Consider the following 27,043-nt stretch of genomic DNA (forward strand, 5'->3'; position numbering starts at 1 on the left):
CCAGGTATCATTGATTTGTTGTTATTGGTCTTGAGTTATTCAACTGTATCTGAAGTAGATGACAGTATAAGGTGTTTCTAAGGTGAACAAACTACAGAAACACATTTCAAATGTTCAGTGTAAGTGAATCAACACACAAACAAATAGAGTAATATTAGTATTGCATTGCTTTACATCATCTCTCTCGGTGTATATTGTCTCTGTGGGAATACTGTCCTCACAGCAGCGACAGTTCCCGAAGCTCTGAAAGCAGAAAAGGAAGATCTCCACAAAAACTGCATATATGTAAGGTGTGCGTAGCATACATTTAGCTTGCACCGTAATAAAAACAAGAAAAGACACGTCAATAATTGTCCCAAATAATTCATAAACATATCTGTAATCAGTTAATCTCTGAAATAAGAGGAAAGAAATCAGACAGAGGGATAGTCGAAGAGCTGTTTCTAAATTTAGAGCCACTATTTCTTCACTTTTCACCGTTGCACTCTTACAATTACAATCAACCTCTTTTCACGAGATTTTTCTTCTTCCCACTTTCCTCTGGTCTGAATCATTATCGTCCTCTTTTATGCCCACATCCTCAACGCCCCGTCTTTCACCCTGTGACAACAGTTCTTCCATTCCTCTCTACTCTGTTCCTCCGTCTCCCTCACCCTTCATCTCTCGTCCCTCTGCAGACCTTCTGCATTCTCTCCTCATCCCTCCCTCCACCCCCTCCTCTCCCCCGCTCTTCCTGTAGCCCTACAATAACACAGACAGAGGCCTCAGTAAGTGCTGTTTTCCTGGCCAGGCTGGAGGACCCTCCCCATAACCAAACAGGGGCCAAGCTCATTTTACCTTCACCCGGCCCGGACTGGACCAGTCCGGGCCAGATGAATACAAAATAATACATTTCCAGTCCACTAGTCCTCCATGGTCAGATCAGCATAAAATCTACTGGATGTCAAATTAATATTACAATATTATTAAACCTAATCAAGTTATTGTTTTATGGAATCACCTGTGATCTAGTATTACACATAACATTTTCACACATGTAAAACTAAAATGGCAGTAACTAATTTTGTTCTTTTTAATATAATTTTTGTAAAATTATAACATGATATGCAGAACACCTGATTCATTGATTTAATTGAACCACACCTAACTAACCTGAACATAATAAAAATGCATGTTTTATCTTCAGGCTGCAGTAAGATCTAACACGCTGACATTTTCTGCAGAGGTTTTCTCTTTGCTGAGTTAAGATGATTTTATTTTCCTTGTACTGAATGCCAAGCCCTTTGAGACTCTAATTATGGGCCACACAATTAAACTTGACACAAATTGTCTCGACCTTTATGCCGTTTCCTTGTCTCTGTTCACTGTAAAAGCACCAAATACCTAAAAAGCTCCTCGTATAAACTGGTGCTGGAGCTTTCAGAGAGGCTGCACCTGGGGTTCAAGAGCTTACAGTTGTGACTCGAGAGAAGATGTAGATTCTCCAATAAGAAAGTACAACTGCCACCCAATGAAGACTCAAGTTTCATCCCTGAAATGTCCACGGTGCAGGATGCACCACTTTAGATAAAATCACGACTGGCATCAAAGTTAAACTCATTGGCAACTCTTTAGGGTGTCACGTTTTATGATTTTTATGTGGAGCAAGGGTCATGAAAGTTTAAGCCATAATGGATATTTTGTATCGTTTTCTTTATTATGTTTCTCTTTATTCACTTTTTCTCTATTTTTTCCCCCTCATTTTTAAGCATATCTTGCCAAAATGCCTCTAATGTATAAATCATACCCTTGTTTTTATCAAGGCTATTTCCTGTACAGTGCAGCCAAACTTACAGAGAACTTTAATGTTTAATTCCAGTGGAAATCCCAAAAATACTAAATACATGTAGAGCTACATTTTGTAGCAATGTGTATGAAATATTGCACAACACGTGTTGAATATTTCCATTTGATAGAACTGTGCCGCCATGAAAATCGTGGAGTCTATGTATCATATAGGTTCAACAAAAAGCTATACTATACAGAATATATATGCTACTGTATGACAGTGTGAAAGAGCCTTGAAGGATAATGCTGGTGATTTTCTATGTTTTTCTTATTGTCTGCAAATGTCATGTGCAGAGCCAAACCAACAATGAACTCATCCTACTCACAAGTATTATGTGTGTATCCAAAGCCTGATATATAGTATTCCTCTGTGCCATAGAGCTCTGTTGTTGTCCAGAAATTATTAAAAATACATTAATGAATCACACTGCTGCACTGGTGACATGTTGCTTGTCCCCAAAGAGTATGTTCACCATAGTTTATTTAAGAAACGGCTTCAAAGATTTTGCTCTGCCCATGAGATTTTTTAACAATAAGAAAAATATAGAAAATTGCCGCCAATCCTTTAAAGCTACTTAAAGGAATTTATGAAGGGGTTAATACTGTTGTGTACTCTTGCATAATATGTTTGGACATAAATCACAGTGCAGTTATTTACTTTCAAAAGTAACCATTTGAGTTATTTGACTGAACGTATTTAGTGCATCCCCTCTCAATTCAATACACTTTTGTTTGGGTTTTTTTTTTTTTTTTTTTGTGCTTCTCAGATATGAACTCTGAGATGCTGCCAATGAGGATAAGAGAGTGTGAGGGTTATTGTGGGAGTCTTCTTTTCTTTGTACAGAGCACCAGACGCCTGCAGGGAGGATGGGTGCGCCCCGGCCAAGTCAAATACCCAGGAAACACCTCTAACACGTGCCCTGCACTGCAGAGATACTGCAGAGAGAGAGGGAGGAGGAGGAGGAGGAGGAGGGGAGGATAGAGGGGGAGGAGGGCACTTTTTTTCAAATATCTGAAAAATATGAAGTTTTACAATTGTCATTTCAAAGTCACTGATGAAAGATTTCACATCTCTGGCGGTGAAGGAGCACATAAGGTGGTCAAGATGAGGGGACAGCTAGAAACTGATAAGTGATTTCTCATTTTTCTGTAAGTGTACTTTGATTTTTTTTGTATACCTTTTAAAGAATTTCAGAATCCATCTATGCATAGTGGAGGTTTTGGGTACAGGGTACAATTTTTATCAAACAGAGTGGTGGCTGAAGTGTGCGGTTAAAAATCAACTCTCTTATTCTTCGCACAGTATGTGTCTTTTATTCTGTCTTAGCCACACACATAGTTATTTAAGGCTTAACAATTTTGTGTCAATACAGCATCTATAAATGTAACAGGAATTAAATTGATTTGACTTGAACTTGAATTCCATGTTCAAATGTCACCACGTCATGCTGAGTTTTTTAAGTGGCTCTGTCTACCCGGAGACAGACTTCCTAAGACACATCAAAGAGACCTGCCAGCGCAACCTCTCCAAGACACCTCTAAAGATACCTGGCAGACATAAACTGTATACACTGACAATTATTCAATCACATGAAACACAATGTTTGTTCACTAAATAAATAATACTGTCATGTGCAATATCTGGTTATGTAAAAAATAAATAAATAAGAAAAGAAAAGGGGAGCTGTTGGATGTTGGAAACCCTGAATGATTCAGAGACCTCACAAATGGACTGGATGGATTTTTCTCCTCTGCTGGATCCTGTACCAAGCTGTTGAGAAAAGCTTTATTAGCCACTATGTTAACACTCCGCTGCGATCAAGGCTGGATGACCAACTGAGCAAAGCAGACCTCAGACCATCAGGCGGGCCCAGAGTTTGTCATCATTAAATTGGTCTGTGATTAGCTGCTGCAAATTTATTGAATATCAAATGACAAATGGAATTAAGGTGTCAAGATGACCTGTGTAAAAATGTATATGGTGCATATTCAGGCCCCCCAGCATGATATATAGTTAAGTAAACCTGATATGAACATACACAAAAGGTTTTATTTTTCTGTAATGATTTAACTTCATTTTGAAGTTTCGTTCCATGCAAGACTGCAGATATTATTTGATAAAACTCAATAATATTCATAATTTAGATGATTTTTTAGGACATTATTTAATCTCAATATATTTTAATACAGTGGGTCTCAAACCTTTTCACATCAACTGACACAAATTAAACCCCCATTTATTTTGAAGATTTTTGCTTTTAGATGTGTTTATTAACAGAGAGTGTATGAAACCTATGACCACAATAGTCGCACATTCTGTCATTGTGTTACTTATGGATGGAATTATAGAGAAAATGAATTATTGCCCTTTTAGCTGGGAACACCTGGAACTCCCTCAACGACCCCTTGGGATCCCTGGACCCACTTTGAGAACCACTGAGGGCGCAGAGGAAATAAAACTGTGAGCAAAGTCTCAGCGGTGGTAGGGGGAACTGCATGAAGAAGAAGGAGGAGGAGGAGGAGGAGGAGGAGGAGAGAGGAAGTTCTCCAAAACTTTTTTCTTCGCTAAAAGGATTGTGGAGACGCACCGTTAGAATTTCAGAGGAAGGGGATCCGACCTGAAGAATAAAGAAAACGCTGGGAATATAACGGCAGATAACGGCGTCAAAAAGTTCATCCCTTCTTCTGTGTTTGTATCCTCACATGAAAACCGTGAAAAAGGACGCGTGGGTTTGCCTTTGTCCTGTGCATTTTGTTTCTTCCCAGAGTGAGAGGACTTACACCATCAGAGGCGATGAGATGTGAGTAAGCTATGCCTTGTGGAAATGGACAGACTTTATCCAAGCGAAAACATGGCGTCTGCGTCCCGAGGTTTAGTTTCATTTCCAGTCTGCTTGTGGCGCTCTGCTGCCTGGAGGTATGGGGCTCCGGGCCGCAGGGGGACGGCGGCAGGAGCTGCAGCCCCTGTCCCGTTAACTGCAGCTGCGCGCTGGCGGGGCCCCAACCGTCCTGCGTCGTCAACTGCTCCAACATCGGGCTGGAGAGGGCCCCAGCCGACATCCCGCTGGCCACCAACGTGCTGTAAGTAAAGCCGCTTAACAGGCTAAAATATGGATTTACACTGTAGAGGAAACACAATCAATTTTCAACCAGGTTTTAACCTCTGGAATGGATTCAACTCAGAAACCTGAATAGAAAACAACAACCTTAATTTCTATTAAGTTTGGGAAGCAAGTGCGTGATAAACTCCTTTTTTCTCACATTTCAGTCTTATCTCTTTCTTTTTGCTTTGCCTTTTTTTTTTTTTTTTTTTTTTTTTTTTTTTTTAGGGAGGGGGGGATGACAAATTGACAAATATTGATTTTTGTTTTCACTTTTAGCCACCGTCAGGAGGTCACAGTTTACCATGTTGTTGTTCATCCTGCACCACATGTTTCTTCTTTGCATCATCCAAACATGAGAAAATGATACTTCTGACTCCAAGTTCATTTCATTTGTGCTTTTTGTTTTTTGCTGTTGTCCTGCAAAGAGCTGAAACAATGAGTCAATTAATCAATTAGTCGATTGACAGAAAATTAATCTATTACTATTTGGATAATTGATTATATTATTGATTATCATACTTGATTGATTCAGTCACTTGTGAAGCAAAAATGCCAAGCAATGTGAGTATTTGCTGCTTTTTTCCATTTTATATCATTAGAAACTGGGCATCTTTGGGTTTTGGATCGTTGGTCCAAACCCAGTAAACTGAATACGTCACCTTTGGCTCTGGAGAAGCTGTGATGGGTATTTTTCACAATTATCGAAGATTTTATATTTTACATAGTGATTAATCAAGAAAATAATCTGCAGATTAGTCAATAATGAAAGTAATTGGTAGTGGCAGCCCTAGTTATGCATGAGTAGTCTGACAGATGTGGTGAGTGGATTAATCTGGCCTCGAAAAAATTGTCTTTAAAAATGTGGACTGAGCACCCGTGTTGCTTGTTGAAAACAAAATATAGAAAAATATACTTAAAAACCCCCAAAGAAAGAAACACACACAAAACTTGGATACACAGACGGACAATAATAATAAAAGACTATATGCTTAAAGGTTACCTTTTCTTGTGACCTCAGGCTTCTATTAGAGGCCACACTGCTAGTGACATTGTGTGTGTGCATGTGTGTGTTTTAGTGCGTGCGTGTATGTGTGTGTGTCTCAGATTGGTAGTTTAAATGGTCACCAGAAAAATGAGCCTGGTGTTTGTGGTGCAGATCAGCCTTCAGCCTCTGGTGCTGCTGCAGCGAGAACATTCTGTTCTGTGCCGACGGAAGCCATATGTTATCAATTATTCATTTCCCTTCAAACTACCTTCTTTTATTTAACTTAAAGATTTACCCTACATACCAGACCCATAATCAGTGCACACTGTTTCTGGACTTGCTTGCTTCAGAGACTCGACTAAATAAGCATATGAATATTGTTTACATGAGCTTTTCAGAAGTGCGTGTTTCCGCTGAAATCCTTCACAACTAAAGCCACTGCACTGATGCATTACACCTTCCCTCTCATCTCAACAGGTTTCCTTAATGTCACATGACATATAGTTATAGTATTTGCATAAGAGAGGCAGGGTGCTCTGTAGGCGCCACATTAATTAGAGACGGATCCTGCTGCAGGATCTCTAATCATGTCAAATCTATTGGAGTGTTAATTGCATCAGTCTGGATAAACCTCCTCGGTACTACTGTACCAGCGGCAGCCATATGTGGAGGTGACTGACTGTGAACATTACTGTCCTCACTAATTTGGCCTCTTGCTTCCCGCTTGCACCTTACAGCCAGAAGCATGGAGATAAAATCAGAGATTTTGCTTTTAATTAATTCTGATTTTCATGGTCAACCAAGGCAGGTGGAGACATACAGCCAAGATCCAGTGGAGAACTTAACAATATTCATTTTGTAATGCTGCCGGCAGCGCTCGGCCTGTGTTACCTATCTGCTCATTATTTAAAGAATAAAAGAAGGTCATTTACTCGCAGTGACTTGTCTGGGTAATGGCCTTCAGACTGTCTGAGGTGGGGAGATGAGAGCGCAGGACTGAAAAATGTATCGGGTAGTTAGCTCTCTCAAAATCATCTTTCTCTCCGTTTTATTCAGAGGGAGTTGGCCTGTTCATGATGATTACCATGAAACTTTACGAGGCGCACGGACTTAAAAGGAAAGGTCGCTTCAGTCCATATCCTTTAAGCCTCATCTTTAAAAACATGATGACAGATTAGACTTTTTCCTCTCTCTGCAGTCCAGTTTGTTATTAGCATTGCTGTGTGTGGGTTTGAGAACTTGGAAGTGTAAGCGAACCATTGATCTGAACTCGATTAGTTGTCAATTGCTCACTGAACATGACTGTCCTTTATACATCTACCAGCAGGGAAGCTGTAAATGAATAACAGGTCGATACTGTTAATGGTTGTGGTAATGAGTGAGTGTGTGTGTGACTGTGCACAAGTGTGTATGTCACCATATGAGTGTGCATGCCACTCAGTCAGGTGGATTGAATGCTGCGTCAGCTTGAAGTTTTCACTGCGTGCCGCTGCGACTCTTTTGCTACACGCAGACTTAGCTGCAAAATTAAACAGAGGCATTCACATCCTGACATCATGCTATAAATGTAGCTACAAGATGACGGCTTAAACAATTGCCTCGTTAAACTTGTTAATTTCGCGGTATTTGCTGTGTGATGTAGCATCCCTGCTCGTTCTCCCTCTGTTGCATGTTATGCTGATCTCTCTTTCCTCGTTTTCTGTCTGCCACTTCACTGTCAACTGTCCAATAAAGGCAAAAATGCCAAAACAACAGTCTTGGGGGAAAAAAAAAAAAAGACTTACGTGTAAAGCAAAGTTTTAGACAAATTATAATTTTGACTGGATGATGGTGTTAGATGAAAAGTAAAGTGAATACAATCCTGAGGGAGACGTGAATGTCTGCTCCAAATGTCATGTCAGTACATCCTGAAGTTGGTGAGGTATTTCACTTAAAACAGCAAACCCCTCATGGCGGCACTAGAAGAAAAGTCAGGGGGGCATGAAAGTCATGAATGAATAAAAGTACCAACATTTGTGTCAATCCATCCAGTACATCTGTAGAGCCACACTGGTAGCATGGCTGAAAAATATAATCATTTCTTCACAGAGAGTTAAGTGCTCCTTATTTCAAGTAAGGCAGGGCGCCACGTTATCACAATGTGAATACTTTTTAAGTACATTTATTCAGTCATTTGTTTACTTCTGCAGTAAACAGATGAAAGGAAGCTGGTATGATCCAGTACTGCAGGACATCCAGTGTGAGTACGACTGTTATCACAATAAACTGGAAAGAGAGAGAGAGAGAGAGCTCATCATCTCACGCTGTGACAGAGGTTTATTTCATCAGATGAAATTTCAGGCACATTTGCTGTGTTAAAACGGTGACAAATAACTTGATGTTCACTTTTTTCCAACACAATAAGGAATTTGATGTGACCTTCATCTGTTGCTGTGAGTCTCTGCTCGTTGTGTGTGTGTGTGTGTTTGTGAGAGAGAGAGAGAGAGCGAGAGGAGAAGGAAAGATTTAAAAGTTTTATTGACATTGTACTTTATTGTTTTATAAGGACATTTAGACCAACGCAGTGTTAGCTATTTAGCCAGAATGTAATTATGTTGACTTGAATTTGTGCTTTAATACTATATTGTGTTAACAATATTTGGTGACAGAATGTTCTCACTGGTTATTGCATTTATTAGAGGGTAAATTAGAATATAAATTGTTATTCTGATAGAAAAAAGGCCATTTTATCAAGGCTTAAAGATAATGAGATACTACTATAAATATTCCTGTATTGAGTTTGGTCTTAAATATGCACACATGCGCTGCAGGCCTGGACGGGATTTGTGTGTGTTTTCTGTTAGTCGCAAATCCATTGGCAGCCAAAAACCTTACAGTCATACAGCTTCTCTTTCTGTGAAAGGCAGCAGATTTTCATGTGATGAATTGAAACGTCAGACGGTAATGGAAACTGCTTCGACTTTTCCCTGATTGCCTAAAATTAAGTTACATCTTCTGCTGTTCCCCCCGGCTGCTTTCCTACTGTGCCCCCATATCAAAGACACATCCCAGGTAGGAAATCATCCAGGGTTAGTTGAGTATTTACTTATTTATTTATTTTTGTATTCCCCTTACACACCAGCCCATCTGCTCCAACCCACACACATAATAAAAATCTCCTCACTCTTCATACAGAGTTTATGCAACTCTGAAGTCACTTCTGGGAAATGCTTGTGGAACGGTCTCAGGTTTTTTCTTTTTTTTAAGGTTATTATAGCTTTTGTTTTGTGCGCAGATTTTGGAGCCATAAATCATCACGATGCGTTGTGTGTCCTGGGACAGTAAACAGAAAGCAAATGAGAAAGCGAATGAGAAATTAGTTCAGCATCTGTCCAAAAGTATACTGAACAGAACTACAGCTACAGTGGAAGAGGAGGGGTTGGTGTAGTTACTCAGATCAATTATTTGGAAATTTCATGTTCTCCTTCAATGTGATTAATTAGTATTTCAAATTTCTGTTTTTCTTTTAAAAAAGGTTAAATGTTTAATAGACTGAATGATATGGACATACATATTGAATCAGACATTATTTGACCTGTCATATATACATTACTGTTATTAGTCATTTTGATTGGTTGCCAAACTTCAAGAGGGCGGGTCTTACCTAATGTGAGCCAGTCAGAGGACAGACGACAGGGGGAGAGAGTAGAGACTCGTATGAATTAAAGTAGAGAGCTGCTGAGGAACTCAGATGACCAACACGGAGCTCACTGCACAGTTGATAATAAAATGATTAGAGCTGCAATGATCAACAGATAATTCATCATCATTGTCATTTTTGAAGGAAAAAAAAGCCAAAATTCTCTGTTGCAGCTTCTTAAATGTGAATATTTTCTGGTTTCTTTTAGTCATTTATGATATTAAACAGAATATCTTTGGGTTGTGGACTGTTGATGGGAAATAGCGAAGCATTTGAGGATGTCGTCTTGGGCTTTGGGAAACAGTGATTGACATTTTTAACACTTTTCTGACATTTTATAGGCTAATCAATTGGACAGTTAATTAAGAAAATAATCATCAGTTGCAGCCCTAAAAATGACACTAAAATTGAAATGACCTTTTGCTTAGAAGATATTTTGACTCATCAAACACAGGTGTAACTAACACCTTCACTAATTGCTATATTGCATTTTTATCATTAACGTTGCCAGCTCCACCTGTGCCGGGTCAAAATCTGTGAAATATTTTCGTCTTTCAAAGGAGGGAGCTTGACAGAAAAAAAGTTTTGGAACCACTGCAGTACAAGAGCCAAGTTTGAATCCACAAGTATCACTTTTGTTGGGAATTTGATCGTGTTTAGTTTTAGAGATACTTTAACCATGTTGCTTGTGTGGCTTTAAAGAAAACTGAACATCTGAATTCAGCATAAGCTGACAAATTATTATAAATATATGTATACACAGTTATATAAATATGTTCATAATTCTGTTTCTACATGAACATTTTTTTCAAATTGACTGATGGAAAATGGGAAAATAACATCAAAAGTTGCATTGTAGACAAATTAACGTAGTAAAAAAAATAGCGATTATTTAAACCGTGCGATAAAATGAAGTAACAATTTAGTTTCAAAGTTAACTTTCCTCAACATCATTGGCTTTCTTGGGCAGTGAACCGTTTACCTGAACTGTAAACACACTCGTGCTCTCCTTCACCATGGTCCTATCTGCCCCGCACAGGAGAATTTTGTGTTGTCACCATGGCAACGAGATGCATATACACACACACACACACAGTCGAGGCGTGGCAATGAGCTTTTGAAACAAGTCTGTTTACAGGGAGCAGTTTTAGCTTCGCACCGGGTCATGAGGCTTCACAGCTGTCATACAGACAAGACTCTCTCTCTCTTTCTCGTTCTGTTCTCTATCTTTCCTCCTCCAGAGCCGGTTATCATCCATACAACCACCTATACACACACACTGACTTTAATGAAGTGGGGAAGGAAAGTGGGACTGAATGTACCGACCATATGCGAGGGAGAATTTGTTGTGTTACCATGGCAATAGTAACTAATGACATCACTCACAGAAGAACAGACATTCCAGGTCATAAATAAGAGAACGAGGGGAAGAAACAGAGAGAGAAGAGATAGCTCCCATCCTCTCCTCCTGTGTGTGTGTGTGTGTGTGTGTGTGTGTGTGACCATGCACTTAGTCATTTTTAACTGCTGGTAACAGAAATGTCTTGGTTCATGATTAACTCACTCAAGTGGTGGTGGTGATTACATGGCAGACTGAAGAAGGAACTTATTTTTGCAAGAAGGCCTTTGTATGTGTGTGTGTGTGTGTTTGAGATGCAGCCTCCAGTAGCCTGAAGTAAGGCTGCAGTTAAGGATTTTTTTCATTATTGATCGATCAATTAATCTGCCGATTGTTTTCTCTATTAATTGATTATTCGTTTAGCCAATTAAATGTTTAAAAAAAAAGAGAAAAAATTGCATCGTTAATCTCTCAGACGCCACGGTGATATCTCCAATTTGCTTGTTTTGTCTGACTACGAGGTTATATACTGTATGACACGGATAACTGGAAAGTCAGCTAATCATCACATTCAAGAAGTTGAAACCATCAGATGTTTGACATTTTTGCTTGAAAAATTACTAAAATTATTATTTGATTAGTTGATAAGAGTGAATCAATTAATGAGATAATCATTGCAGCTCTGGTCTGAAGTTATCCTTTGTCTTTGAGGGTTTTTTAAACTCTTTAACTTTAACTTTTTTCTCGCTCACACCTGCCAGCACAACTGGCAGCTGACACAAAGTACACTCCTCTTTAACACTCAGAGCCTTTTTATGCCAGTCATCTAATTTGTCTATTTTACACCCTGCTTACCATCAATCGCCACATGTATGGCAAACATTTTAAGCAGGTTTGACAGTGACAAATTGACGGTATTAACATGTGCAGCTGTGCATGTGCAGTCACATTAATCATATTATGCATGTGGTGCAAAATGTAGAGTAGGTTTGACAGAAGTAACTGAGCTAAAAAATCAAAAATGACACTGATGTTTTTTAAAGAGATCACTCAAAATTTATACTTTGAGTACCAAACACTCGCACGCTGTACTTTTACAAGGTGGATGTAAAAAGTCAGTAGATTGTTCGTGACAGAGAGCAGCGGCTGTGGTCAGTTTTGAATTCAGTCAGTCACTTTCAATAGATTCAAATCTTGGCAAGTTTTTGTAGCAGATCCATAGTGTCTTCTCATATTCCTCCTGCGGCGTAATCCACTTCTCTGCAGTCTATCTGAATTCTCAGTATCCTCCAGGCAGTCATACCTTTACCAAAATACGGCTAAATACACTGCAGCGTTGAGGATTTAACAGTATTTTGGGGAAGCTGGATGGTAGAGAAGTGGATTTAATGTGATCAGACACATTTTTATGGGCATTTTGATACTTTTTTTTCCTGCCATGACTCAGCAGGTGTTGATAAAACATGACCTGACAAGTAACATCTAGTGGGAAACAATGCTAATGTTGCCTAGTGAGTTAGCTTACATTTTCCAAGTAGAAGACAAACTTAACTGCACGATGTTTAATGTTTCAAAATAATAGACATTTTAAATCACTGATGGTAGTATGTGGGTTTGTTGAAAAAAAGGAAAAACACGTCTTGTATTAACTTTCAGAGGCGATACAGAGCTTCGACGTGCTCCATTCAGTAGCACACCATGAAAGTTGACAGTGTGTCTCCTAGCAACGCAGCCCCAGGGTGTCAGTCAGCTGCTGCCATGGGAACCAATCACCCAGACATCTGAAGCTTAGATGCTGTTTAGCTAAAAACAATTTCACCCTCTTTTGAAAAGTGGAAATATGTGAAAAATAGCTGCAATATCATAGTTTATATGATGAAAGAGAAACTGACACTGGCTCCGCAACTGTTCTGAAATACCCTCAAAATCCTAAACATAAAGTAATTTATCATGGCAGCTTGAAATGACACATGTACAGCTAATGCATGGCTTTTTAGCTCAGGGCTACATTGTAATGAAGTCATCCAGGGTTTCCTACATTAGATCTGCATCAGAGATTGGTTTAGCATGCTGACAAGCATAGCTGACTGGTGGGTACCGCTGAGGAAAAACACAACGATGTGTACGCTTGCAGTTGCAGAGACTTATTCCCTGGTGAAAAGTCTAATCTATGTGTTGTCTTATGATGTGAAGAGAAGTGAATATGAGAGCTTGATCAAGATGAGAAACCTATATAGAGCTGATCTTGATTATATTCTCATTGTTTTGGATGCAGTCAATTTAAAATTTTTCCCCCTTGGGGTGGGTTGTGCTAGGCGGCGAGAGAGAGAGACAGAGAAAGAGAGAGAGAGAGGTGTGTATGGGGGGGGTGGGAGATGGGGGGTTGCAAACAAACTATGGCAGTGTGTTCACATTTGACTTAAGCTCCAGCTCAGCAAAACAACTTAACCTGTTGTCCTCCTGTTGTTATTTTTACAACAGAAATTACTGGAGACAGTGATAATTGGATTTTGTTCCCTGCATTTAGATATAAAAAAACAGGACTATAGACTGCAGTGTGTGTGTGTGTGTGTGTGTGTGTGTGTGTGTGTGTGTGTTCATAATGCAGTTGCAGAAGCACAACCTGTTTATATAGTCTGTTCAACCTGTGTGCAGAGAGGCACAGACACAAAGATATCCCAGGACTGCACTCTGTCCTGCATGGGCTAAATGCTAACAAGGGGCTCTGACTCTGGACATGTAAAATTCAGTTGTTAGCCTCTAAATTGTGGAATTACAACCCCGCCGAAATTATAATGAAATGCAAATCAGCAGTGTGATTCGTCTGTATTCAGTGTCATGACATGATTCAAAAAGCCTCTTTTGCATTTGTAAGTTATGGCCATGCAGTCCATGTCCTGTGTCATTTTCTGATGTGACCTTGTCACAATTAAAAGAAAAGAAAACACAATGCAAACATAATCTCTTATTTTTAAATCCACAGAGGATTCGTGCCTGTGAATCTGTAGGGGCTGTGTAGGAACATTTGATTCATGTTTACATTATGTCGGTGAACGTGAAATTGAGGCAACAAGAAACACAAGGAGAAAGAGCTGAGAGAGCAGGAGCACAATGAACAAAAATGAATCTAGTAGGAAAAGGATGAAGTGTTGCTGTCTGTCACCCAGCTCAGGATATATAGAGGACTCGGCCAAAGAAGTCGTTTTCGGCAGTCGGCCCCCTTTTGCTGCCAGATCGGCTGAAACCCTGCTCGTCTCGATGGTGTCGGAGGCTTATTTAAGTGCTGTGACAGACTTCATTATTGCGCTTTCTGCTCTCTCTGCTGTTTGCTTGTATCGTCGCATTGCTCTCTGCTTTCTCAGCTCTTTCTGTTTCACTTGTTGCGTCAGTTTATTTGGAGCTTCTCACTTTCACAAAGAGCTAAATTATACCACAGCTCTGCTTTCTACAAATCCCAACATACACAGCTCCATTGCCTGGGGCCAGATGCATAAAAAAAAACACTCTGTAGGTTCAAGACCAGAAATCTGCATATGCGCTCTTCGTGTCAGATTTACACAGCAGTGCTCACATGTGTTTATGTTTTTTGATTCTCAGACTTTGTTAAACTATGCACACAGGATGTAGATTTGTCCTTAATCTGACGTTTGCATGTCAACAACCCTGCTCCAACAATCTTTAAATGGGTCAATGAAAAGAACAGCGAAGAAGAAGTGCAGTGTTGTCAATTTACAATTTACACTTTCATTTAGCACTTTTATCCAAAGCATCTGAGAGTTGATACAACACAAGCAAGGATCTAGTCAGGAGAGAACAACACGAGTTAGTGCCATAAAGCTAAGTTTGATTCAGATAGGAGGTTTGTGCCAACATGCAGTGCACAGAGGTAATGTATAGTACTTCGTAGATTGCATAGAAGCAGATATTTTTCTTTCAGTCCATCAAGTGCGGAGGTGTTCGCAAACGAGTTGTGTCTTTATCACCATGTCCTCGTTGCATTGGCAAGGTCATCCGACAATACCAGAGCAGCCGTTCATATAAACATACTGAACAAGCGTTTAGATGTTTGTTTTAGAGGAATAATGTATATTTCCAGTTTTTAGCTCCTATCAAATCTGAATGCAGTTATTGCTCGCCTCCACCAGAAAAGACAAAAGATGAAAAGGTTTGCACCGTACAGCGTGTGGACAGAGGAGACAAATGCATTAATTGAAGTAACATAAAAGCTATCTTATAGTGGCGGCAGCAATTCAATACCAACTTGTACCTGATGTACAGAAAACACTGGCTCTCTTTTAATCATGTAATCTTGTTGCTACCTCTTGAAGATATTAAAGCACTAGGTAGTGGAAACACTTAGACATACATTTACATGTTTTAATTTGCTTCCTTCAAGGAAATCTGCTCATGAATTGTGCAACATTTGGGTGCAAACATAACTATTGTCCAGCAATACTACAAAGAAAACGCAAAGTCTGCTTAAGGACATAGAAAACCTAGTTCAACACAGCAGTTTGTCATTGTAATTGCATAATATGTGGCATAAAAGAAATTGTAATTGCATTCGACATTTAACATTTAATTAGCATGTTTGTGTGATGCAGGAGTGACATTAATTAAATTCAGTGGGGTTGGCAGCGTTTTACATTATCATTTCCAGAAGGTCACACATCTATCCTGCCAAAGTTCAAATGCAAATTGTGTTCATCCTTTACATTTTCATTTTTTTTAGATTGAGAAGATCAGGGGACAGGTGTATAAACAATACATACACATAAAAACCATGCATACACCATTTCATGCACAAAACTGGTATTTGTAAAAAAAACCAGGTGCACATATGATTGAGCCCAGTGAGATATAGTAACGTAACTAATACTAATATCCATCATCATCTTTTTGCAGATTTAAAGTATGAGTAGATTTTAAGTATTTTTTTTTTTTTGTTTACACAATTGTTTATAAAATTCTAATCAAAGGCACATCTATAAACATATTTTAGTCAACTTTTGGTGTTTTGCGTTTGACATAATTTTATTTTGTTGTGTTAATATTTTCTTCATTTTATCCTTTATTTTGAATTAATACTGTTTTAGTCCTGTAACCTAAATCACTGAAAATCATTATTTGTCTAAAGTGACAGTTGAGAAATCACTTGGCATTTGGCAGACGCTTTTTGTTCAAAGTGACTTAATCGTAGATTTCAGCAATGTGCGGATGATATGTCTACACTGTCGGAAATCAAACAAGACAGTGAAGAAGTAGAAGCAGGTCCCAGAACGCTGTTGTTTATTCAAAACATTTGTTTCCATTTGCTCCCAAGTTTTTTAGGGATCTTTACCAGGTTTTTCTCATTCCTGGCATTGTCATTCAGTTTTTGTATGTGTGTTTGTGTGTAAATTCATAGAAACAGGTGGGAAAGAAAATAAGAATTTGACTTTTGCCTTTTGATTTTGAGTTAATGTCAATTATTATTTTCCATTTTCATTCAAGTTCAACTTCTCATTGAAAGTAATCAGAAGTTGTTTTTTTTCCTTCATATAGTCTCACACCAGAAGCAATGTAGGCCTGCAACTGATTTCTGATCTTCGCCCACAGTTTACGACTGTGGGATTGTTACTGTTTCGTTTACCAGAAAAAGAGTGAGCAATGAGCGCTTCGACATCGTTACAGGATTTTTTGTTTTTCCTGCATGCACTGACAGCATGTGAGAGTGTGTGTCTGTGTGTTTGTATGTCTGTGTGTGTGTGTGTGTGTGTGTGTGTGTCTTTCTTTGAGTGAGTGTGTTAAACCGCTGCACACAGCTGCCCTTCACTTGCCAGCTGGACACCAGACAACCCAGGCAGCAGCAGCTGGAAAAATGGACAGAATGTCCTAAAGAGGAGAGGAGACGAGAGGAGAATAGAGGGGAGGAGAGGAGAGGTTTGTGAGTGTTTGTGACCCAGCCAAGCAGACTGTGAAGCAAAATGTTAGATGGTTTAGACCAAAACCTCTTCAATCAACACCCCCTTCTCCCCAGCTCCTAGCCCCATTCCCCTGATTTCATGCTCCCACTGCTCTTCCTGCAGCAGGGAAAGTACCCAACTACTACTTCCACCCCCTCCACCCGTGTCTCGGGCATGAGATGGCCAGTTAGCAGCTCTCTCACATGAAGCTGTGTCAGTGTAGAGGAGACAGGGCACAGGTAGGACAGGAGCCCATGGGACAGGCAGCCCACAGTGGGGCCATTGTTCACCAGACCTCACTGCTCGTTCCCCCAGTTTCTCCTCTCCTTCCCTTTCACACCTAGCTTCTCCACCTCCAACTCCATCATCCTTAACTCCTCCTCCTCGATTTTGTCTGTGCAGCTCCCGCTCCCCTTCCTGTCAGACTCGTATGGGTCTGCCCAGCCTCCGAATATAAACAAAGCAGCGGAGCGACAGAAGGAAAAAGAGGACTGGAAGAAGGAAAGAAAGTGGGAGAAGTAGTGAGTGGGGGAGGGAGCAGCGGAGGATTCAGGCAGGGAGGCTGAGGGGGATGAAAGCGACCACAGAGCAGTCTGTGTTTAGTGGGTTAGTGGAGCGCTGGCCTTCGCCACCACGATGCAGCAGATACCAGTCTGTCCACGATCAGACCTACATCACAGATTTCATCATCAGACTAAGGACTTTTTTGTGCTTGTTTTTGTGCAGAGGGAAATAAAACCAATATTAATCTTCTTTAGTGGTGGTTTTATTTTTTGTCTTTTTTCATTTCCCAGCACTTCTCTGTCTCTTCAGATTTATCTTTTCCTTTGTTCCAATTCTCTCCAGAGCCCGTGCCCACTCCTCCTCTGTCATTCCCACTGCCCGAGCACAGAGTAGTCAGTGAGGACTGTGTGTGTGTGTGTGTGTGTGTGTGTGTGTGTGTTTTCTCATCCTCCAGCTCAGAATAAGTGGCACCAGACAGGCCTTATAAGGAGTGGTTAGATCATTGGCCACACCGTTAGTAAAACAGAACCATATGTGTGCTCTGTGTGTGTGTATGTGTGTGTGTGTGTGCTGTGTGTATGCGTGCACAGGGCTATAGCTCAAGTGTGTTCTGCAGTGTGTGTCTGTGTGTGTGTGCATGTGTGTGTGTGCGTGTGTGTAAGTAAAACCATGTGTGTCCAAAGGTAGCTGAGAGAACAGGAGCCTGTTGCTAATAGACATGGTGAAGGTCACATTATATGGTCATGTTAAACACACACACACACACACACACTCTCTCTTAATCTCCTCTTGTCTCGGCAGTGTTTCCCTTAAGGTCAGAAGACAGTTTTCATGTAAAGTCAAGTAGTATACACACACGCATACACACACACGACTGGCACTGATGTTTGACAGCATTACATAAGTCGAGGTGTCAGCCTAATGTGTGAATGATCAGCTCGTGGGTGGAGTGTCTTTCTGCTGTCCCGTTTTATCTTCTGATGGGTTTAGCAGAGGAGAACTCTCTCTCTCTCTTTCTCTCTCTCTCTCACTCGCTTTCTCTCTTGGTCTCCATCTTTCTTACACAGCTTGTCTGGAATGTACAGATGTTTCCTTTTGGGAATGGGCGTCCTGCTCTGTTCTCACACACACACACACACACAGTTGTGTTTCCATCACTTCAGAGGACATTACATTGACTTACATTCATTCCTGGAGACTTATCCTAACCATAACCACTACTTGCTTAACCTTAAACCCTCCCTTAACCTTAACATAACCCTAAACTAACCTTAACTTTGAACCAAGTCTTCCCTTTTTGCTTTAAAGGGACTTGCTTTTTGTCCCCATAAGGGAGGCGAGTCCCCACAACATGACTGTGTAAACAGATTTGCGTCTCTGCAACACGAGGAATACCTGGACCACACACACACACACACACACACACACTAGAAAGAGAGAGAGAGAAAGAGGGTAGTGCATTCCCACACACTCAAGCTCACATACACATTTCCATTTTTAATTTCAGCTGTGAAATTAGTGTCTACTGAACACATACTGACAGTAGAAAATATGGCAGCCCAGTACATTTTTTTTTAGTTAGTTAGTTTATTGCTTTTGTCTAGACCAGCAGTATCTTGTAGTCTTACATACACACAGTGCATTTTGTCCTCTCACAACCTCTGGCTCCTTGTCTCCTGGCTCCTTGTTTTTTTTTTTTTCTTTTTTTTTCTCCCTTTTGTTTCCTCTTTCTCACGTGCAGCTGAGGCTTTGCTGTCAAGACACAGAGAGGAGACTGAAGTCACTTAACTCCGCTCTGTCCTGCTTCTTCATTTGCTCTCCTGGTTTGTCTTGGCAATGACCTCAACTGTTCAACCAATTCAGTTTTTCTCACTTCTTTAGTTATTTATCCACTGTTTAGTTTTCTCACCGACTCCAACTCTCTTTTTCCACCTTTTATTCACAGCCTGACTCACAGGGGTTTATTTCAATTTCCTAGTGGAAAATTAATCCCAGTAACTCATTGCCAAATTAAACCACTAATCACATTGTTAGGCAACTCTTGTTTTTTTCTCACATGCATTGAAGGTCTAAAGTTGGAAGGTACCATTTATGGTTTTACAATGTAAATCCTTTTCTTGCCTGAATAAATAAACTTGACTTAACAAGTGTAATTTGAAAATAACTTAACTTTTTTGGTGAAGACCCTCAAAGCATCAGTACGCTTTCGAACAAAGAGAGGTGAGATGCAGTGAATCCTAAAAAAAGGAATAACAGCACCTACTTTTGGACAAATGTTCTTACAGTGTTGCACTTGATTTTACATACGAAAGGCGGCCGAAATAGTCGTGTAAAGAATGGCGAGAGAAGTTCAAATCCAGCTTAGTGGGCATGAATGTCAGATTGTTGGTTTCAGAAAGTTACTGACCGGGAGGATTTCAGACGCTGTTCAGCCATCCGAAAAGCAGTTTGGTCGGAGCATGTTCAAAAACCCTTGGACTGGTGAAAATCTTTCAACACTGACTGAATAAATGGAAAAAAATCACCACGTTTAAACAGAAGCATTTTTCTTCATGAAGATTTAAGATGTGAAGTTTTGACCCTAAAACAGCTGCATTGTGATGTGTCATAGCAAAGAAAATACAATCCAGACTGCTGTAACCAGAAAGTCCTGCATTGTTGTGTGTTTTTATGGTTCTTTGGCACATCTACATTGTATTCTATTTCTATTTTTTTCTTTTTATCGTTTAGAAATGTTGCTCTAATGCATTTCTTTGCCTTATGTGACACACTTTGAATTGCCTCTGTGTCTGTGTGTATGCTTGGATTTATGCCATCGCCCCTGTTTATATGAGCTAAATGTTTCCCTGTCTCTCTTCTCCTTTGCTATTATTACATTTCATTTCCCAGCACTAACGTGATCACATTATATGGTGAATTACTTTTCAACTTCTGATGATACCGCGCATGGGTGTGTGTCAGTGTGTGTGTGCAATCATCTTGTCCTCACATGCGTTTTTAATGTGGATATGTTGGTTTGTCCCACAGAGATCTGTCCAAGAACCGCATCTCCTCCCTCGATACGAGCCTGCTAGATCGTCTCACTGGCCTCCAAGAGCTGTGAGTAGTACACACATCCATTTGTTTTGTGTCTGTCTGTCTATCTATCTATCTATCTACAGTCAATCTACAGTATACATTTATCTATTTAATTATGTACCGATCTATCTTCCAGGTATCTTCAAGAGAACAGGATCACTGTTCTCCCAAGAGGGGTTTTCTGCTGTGGTCCACTGTCAATCGTGTGAGTACAAAAGTCAAGAGAAGACACAGACCTGACAAATCCAAGGTGGAGAGGAGAAGAGATGAAGAGGGAGAGCGAGGGAGATGAAAAAGAAAGCAGGAGAGAGAAAGACTTGGTTTAGTCTGGATTTAAGTAGGCAGAAATCCCAGGAGTGGGCTAGCTGGACCAGAGAGCATTCAGGAAAAAAAGTACACATATACCCACACACATACACACACACCAATCACAGCACGATTAAGTTCAATTACAGCTTACTGCTCCAGGCTCCCACCACCTCCCTCTCTCCATCTGTCCATCTCTCCCTTCCTCCATCCATTACCTTATTTCTTCCACCCATTGAATGGGCGTTTAAGCATGTGTGTGTGTGTGTGTGTGTGTGTGTGTGCATGCGTGCATGTGTGCGTGCGTCTATGTATGATGAGAGAAGACTGGTGGTTTCCATCAGCTCCTTCCAAAACCACCACACAACGGCCCCATTATGTAGCCTACTGGATAGAGGAGGGAGGGAGAAGGAGATGATTGTGAGTGGAGAAGGAGAAGGGAGACGAGGAGTGAAGGAGAAAGAGAGAGAGAGAAGCATGGAAACAAAGCGTATGAGTGGGAAGAGGGGGGAAAAAAGCTAGAAACAAAAGTTTTAAGTGTTTTCTGTTACTCAGCATTTCAGTCATTTGGGATTTATCATTCAGTTAGCTCTTGTGTTATGGTTAATGTTTGTTAACGAGGACGTGAGAACATACCCACACCTCATAAATGTTGCTTAAATTATGATAGTAATTGCCACAAATTAGTGAAGTCAGAAAACGGAAGGAAAAAGGCTTAACCTGACACCCCAGACGCCAGATGAGAAGTCAGATGAGAAGTCTCTGAGAAGTCTTGGAACCTGTTTGGAAAAGGGCAGGCACTTTCAAAAAAAATACTTGGTAGTTGATTGGATGAACCATCTGTCTATTACTGTCTATCACCGTCTATCACCAGATCGCGAGATCACACGAGAATCCTCATAAGATGCCGATTGGTCCGCAACGCAGACAGATTCTCACGTGATCTCGAATCCAGTTGCATCGCAAGGTTAAAAAAAAGACTTGCTCCTGTTTTAATGCCAACAATGATTTGTCTCTTTTGTTTCCATCAGCAATTTGAGCCACAACGAAATCACCACCATAGAAGAAAGAATATGTGACAACCTATGCAATTTAACTCAAATGTAAGTCATCACAATTCATTGTTATTCTCTGTGTATTTCTGTATCTCTTTGTCAGTTGTCTCTTAAACAAATATGGAATGATAAATCAAACATAATTAGACCCTATTTATACAGTATACAGTATATACACACACACATAAAGAGGCATATGCACAAAGAAACACATCCATCTGTTCACACATGCTTAAATAAGCTGCACGTTTCCAGTTACCTCGCCTACACACAACATGAATGAAGCACTATTTCAGACTAGAGTGGGAGTTAGTGACTAGTAATTATTCCTCGCCGGGACTTTTGATGAGAAAAGTTTTTGTCTGTAATTGAGCTAAACAGACTAGTTGATAATAGATGGAGAGAGAAATGCCACATATTATTGTACTCTCACTCTATCCTTTCCTCCTCCTGTTTGCCTCTTTTATTTCTCCTCTGTCTTTTCAGTCACTTTTCCCTTTCCCATTATTTCCATTCACACTATCTTCCTTCATTTGACCTCTTTGCCCTGGCTCTTTCCTACATCATTTTTTTAAAAAAACAGTCCTTTTCAATGGCTGACATTTTGACATGGCATAGCAACAAAAGCACAGGTGTAACTAATGATGTTAATTATGGCTGTATTCCACTTAGTTGTGCCAGTACTCTAGTTGTGGTATTGTGCTGTCTGGCTCTGACTCACTGCCATAGTTTCAATGGAGCAGAGCCATCATTAACGTTATTACAACTGCACCTTTTCCGCCACGAAAAGTCAAGTCTGCCATGGAAAAAGCAGGGGGAAAAAAGTTCGCCTAACTTCGCCAGTGAGGCCTTTCCACTTCTCCAAGGATGTATTTAACTGGACTTTGTTGTTACACATTGGAGCTGTAACGCTACTGACCAAAAATGGCTGGGTCTTCTCCCTATAGTGAAGTTTCAGGCTTTTTGTACTTTTCCAACTCTAAACAAAATGTATTCATGGCTACTGCACTAGCTTAGAAGACAACATCTAAAATACACCTTCCAACATTTGTTGGAAGGTGTATTCAGCATCAACTTTTTGGCAGGAGCTAGCCGTTTTGCTAGCTAACTGTTATTTGTCTCATCTAGCTCCATTAAAAGTTGGAAAACTGTTTTGTCCAAAATGTTTGAGTATTATTTTGATGCAAAAGGTGAAATGTTTAATTTGTTTTTCTAAATTTTTGGTCTTTTTGGTAGAGTGTTGATACATTAAAAGTTTTATATTGTAATATTTACAAAATCTTATACTATTTTGTATAATTTCAGCACATAATTAAAGACATTATCATTTAAGCTAATGTGAGACAAGAAGACACTGAATGTTCAGCCATCTTTGTTGTAGCTAGTTGAAACATCATTTCAAGTACCATCACATCCACTATCTTTCCCTTTCTTCAAGTGACCTGAGCTTTAACCCCTTTGAGTGCGACTGTAAGCTGTTCCGGTTGGTCAGCTGGCTCCAGGAGAAAGGGGTGCAAGTTCAACGGCCGGACGCCATGCTCTGTAAACACCCACCTAAGCTCCGTGACCAACCCCTGCTCAACGTCAGCCTGCTCACCTGTGGTACAAAACAAATACACAGTAATGCAGACACTTGCATATGTTACTTTTATAATTCACAAAAATGACAAAAGCTAAAAAAAAAAATCTTGTTAGTCTCCTTTCCCTGTTTCTTTTGTAATGGAACCATCCTGCCTTTATGGATTCATGTGTAGTATTTCATGGCCTTCCTTGATCTAGATTAATCTCTCTAATCTCTCAGGCAGTTCTTAGTCCCAATAAGGTGTGAGCTGTGTTTCATTATGCAATCTGATGCCTTAAGAGGCTCAACTCAAGGAAAGAATGTCATCAAGCAATGCATGCTTGATGATCAGTAGACAGGCTTTATCTACTAGAAAGTAAAAAGAATATCAATGAAAATGCATGAAAAGTGAACTTCTTAATTGTTGCTTTTTGGTTTAAAACAGATCAAAGGATAAAAATAATGATACTGTATTTTTTTATTCTTTGTGGTGACAAATTCAGATATTAGAGGAATAAACCATTCATCAGTTCATCTCTTTTTACCGATCCCATGGTGAGATGGTCTGATGCTGGTTAAAATTATGAATGAAATATGAGACAAAATATGTTTCATCGTTAAACTACGTTGACTTGAGCCATATATCATCTCCCTTTTTCAGGTCTGAATTATGCAGCTTGTCTTGAGGACAGCAGCAGCGGAGGAGGGGAACGGAGCGAGCTTGTTATCTTCTCTTCCTCCACGCCGGGCAACTTCACACGTGAACAGTGTAACAGTGTGTGTTTTGCAGCATCTCACCGCTATGGGGGCTTGGGAGAGAGGCACGAGTGTCTCTGCAGCACAAACTCTGAGCCAAACTTCATCAGCGAATCTCAATGTTCTGCTGCTTGTACGAAGCCCCAAGTTATGAAGGTATGCAGCACACAGAGGTCCCAGGTAATGATTGCTGCAAAACAAGATCACCAGATGTGACAAATTATAGTCTGGGTTATGACGCTTTTTTATGCATATTTTTGTTTCATAGTCAAGAAGTCAATTTACACACATAACCACTTCATAAAACTATAGTTAAACATTTATATCCTAAAGCGCGGTCTCTAAAGGTGACCTCCTTTGGTAGCTTCCTTCTCTTTCTTTGTTTCTCCTTTTGTAAACACAACATTCAGGATTTCCTCTAAACCGACCAACAATTTCCCTCTGCGGCTTGAATAACTTCCCTACATCCTCAGATTCAGTTTCCTGCATGACTACTGTACAGAAGAACTCCAGAGAAGTTAGCCAAAATTGAAAACAATTGAAAATCAAGATTTGTTATTTTTAAATCAGAGCTGCTCATAAGATTTATTAAACCAGTTTATTTATTTAAAACCATAAAAATAATAGAAAAACCACAAACATCTTAACAATCAACAGTGAAAAAGTTTCCTTTTACTTTTAAATATTTGTGCATATTAACACAAAAAGCCCCTTTTTCTTCACATGGTTCCCTCTGTGCACAGGAATGTGGGTGGACTCTGGCCCATGATGTGTTTGCGGTGGACTTCTCGGTCTCGCTGAAGCCTCTCTCACTTCAAAGTGTCCATGACTGTATCGGTTTCTCCGCCGCCTCCTCTGTCGCTCCAGTAACACTGTCCTGGGACTTTGGTGACCTTTCATCTCGGGTCAACACTACAGTCACTGCAGCAACTCACAAATACGGACTTCCAGGACGATATGCGGTCAGTTTGATGGCCTGGGCTGGACACAAGGAGGTGAGAGAGAAAAGATGAGGAATCTTTTTTTATTTTTATATAATATAATAAAGTAACAGGTGTAGCTCGTAATGACGTGATTTTAACAATTTGTGTCATGTGTTCAGGTCTCTGCACGCAGGGAGGTGACCGTGACACTTCCTCCCAAACTGGAGCTGCGCTGTCCACCTCTTGCCGTGGCCAATAAGAGTCTCGAGTTCACTCTTGTCAGCTGGGGTGCTGTTGGAGTGGATGTAGACTGGCAGATCAGAAAGGATGATGTCCAGGTTGCCAAAGGTAGGATACTCCAACAAGCGAGCTCTGAGCAGTTAATGAAACTCAGCGGACATCTGTACTGATTTGATCAATAATCGTAGTGTTACAGAAACATTGTTACATCAGGGGTAATCAACAGCCAGTTAGTTTTGGCTTTCCTTTTGGTGTAAACTTGAACAGTTGCTCTGTGGCTCTCTGTTGGTTTTATCTGGAAAACTAGGAGGATAAATGTCTCTGAAAAAATGCTAAATGCTTGTCCATCATTGGGGTTGAAAGAAAGACTTAATTAATTTCTCTGTTAATTCACAAATAATCAAACTTACATTATTATAGCCAGTCCCAAAAATCTGTGAGAAATACAGGATTTGGCCTTTTAAAAACCTTCAATTTTTTGGGCTACTTGTGTTAATTTTGACAGCAAATTTTGATCTAGTTTTAGTCATACTTTAGTCATCTGCATTTTTTTAGTTTAGTTTTAGTTAACTAAATATCTTAAAGGTGACGTATTATGCTTTTCCTTATTTTCAGACATATATATATATAATGTCACAATGTCGGATGTTCATGTTAAAAGTGGCCGACGTGTCAAATAACGAGGTAAACGTATGTAGCAGTAATCCCTGTGAGCAGAAAGCAGCAGCTTCAGACTGCTCTGGGAGTAGTTACGCCAAGCCACGACAACATTACACAGCACAGCAAAGTAAAATAAGTAGTTTACCTGTTAGAGGTGTGCTGGTTGACTGCAGCTCTTCATAAAACATCTCACTGTGGCTGTTTCTGCTCGTACTCTTCCTCCACGCATTATTTCTACCTGATCCGCTGAACAAATAGCTCCATAATTTGTTGTTTCAACCGATTTTTAGCGCCGCTAACGCTTAATTTGAAGCAGTAAAGCAGGAAATGTTTGGTTTGCATTGACGGTAAAGTTACACAACTCTGATACATAAAGCTGGCCAATCAGAACAGAGTGGGCTCATAGGGAGCGGGGCCTTAAAGAGACAGGAGCTAAAACGGAGTGTGAGAAACTGTGTATATTGAGGGGCTGCATAAAGGGCCAGTATAAGAGAAATAAGGAGTTTTTTGAACTGTGAATCATGCCGAGCTACTCTAGTGGAGTCCAAAAATAAAAATTTAGAGCTGAAATGAGCATAATAGGTTCTCTTTAAGATTTTATTGGACTAAATCTACAGTAAAATCTAACAGGTTTAGTTGAAGTGTAATGCATTATTTAAATGTTTCTCTGGAATTTCTGATTAATTTTCTGTACATTCACAAATGGCTCACAAACTCATTAAGTCACGCTGCATGAAGCTTCAGGTCATGATTAGCCACTGTTGTCTAATTATACCAATTGAATCTACACAGTCACCTGTCATCTGTGGTGTCTAAGGAATCAGGCAGTCACCTTCTCTGACCTTAGTAACCACAGCAACACCGATTTACCCTTTATCAGAAAGGCTTCCACTTCCCCCAACATCGCAGACAGCTGGTCTGAGTCTCAAGGAGAGGAGACAGTGTCTCCTTCAGCTTAAGACTCAGTGTTGCTAACTCTGTCACCTCAAGGCCAGTATAACCCAATAGCCCCTAAAGTAAGAAAATTCCATAAAAGTATTAAGGTTTGAAGGTTTGAAACGTTTCTTTATCTTAAAATCAA

General features: G+C 40.0%; 1 protein-coding gene and 1 long non-coding RNA gene across 3 annotated transcripts in view; one reads left to right on the forward strand and one right to left on the reverse strand.

Annotated features, from left to right (window-relative positions):
• The first annotated feature begins 4,639 nt into the window (after window positions 1-4,639).
• Window positions 4,640-27,043, forward strand: part of pkd1a (polycystic kidney disease 1a) — a 66,879-nt gene continuing 44,475 nt past the window's right edge. For both annotated transcript variants that reach the window (XM_067583284.1, XM_067583291.1), the window contains exons 1-8: window positions 4,640-4,908; window positions 20,411-20,482; window positions 20,598-20,666; window positions 21,799-21,870; window positions 23,261-23,424; window positions 24,045-24,295; window positions 24,883-25,134; window positions 25,242-25,410. In XM_067583284.1, coding sequence (XP_067439385.1) covers window positions 4,640-4,908; window positions 20,411-20,482; window positions 20,598-20,666; window positions 21,799-21,870; window positions 23,261-23,424; window positions 24,045-24,295; window positions 24,883-25,134; window positions 25,242-25,410 — 1,318 coding nt within the window. The remainder of the gene's footprint in view (window positions 4,909-20,410; window positions 20,483-20,597; window positions 20,667-21,798; window positions 21,871-23,260; window positions 23,425-24,044; window positions 24,296-24,882; window positions 25,135-25,241; window positions 25,411-27,043) is intronic.
• On the reverse strand, window positions 8,417-11,293 carry LOC137180538 (uncharacterized). Its single transcript, XR_010927987.1, has 3 exons — window positions 10,578-11,293; window positions 9,560-9,665; window positions 8,417-9,228 (listed from the first exon to the last, which is right to left on the reverse strand). It is a non-coding gene; the product is annotated as an uncharacterized lncRNA (long non-coding RNA).

Source organism: Thunnus thynnus, chromosome 3 (genome assembly GCF_963924715.1).
Source record: "Thunnus thynnus chromosome 3, fThuThy2.1, whole genome shotgun sequence".
NCBI classification, from domain to species: domain Eukaryota; kingdom Metazoa; phylum Chordata; class Actinopteri; order Scombriformes; family Scombridae; genus Thunnus; species Thunnus thynnus.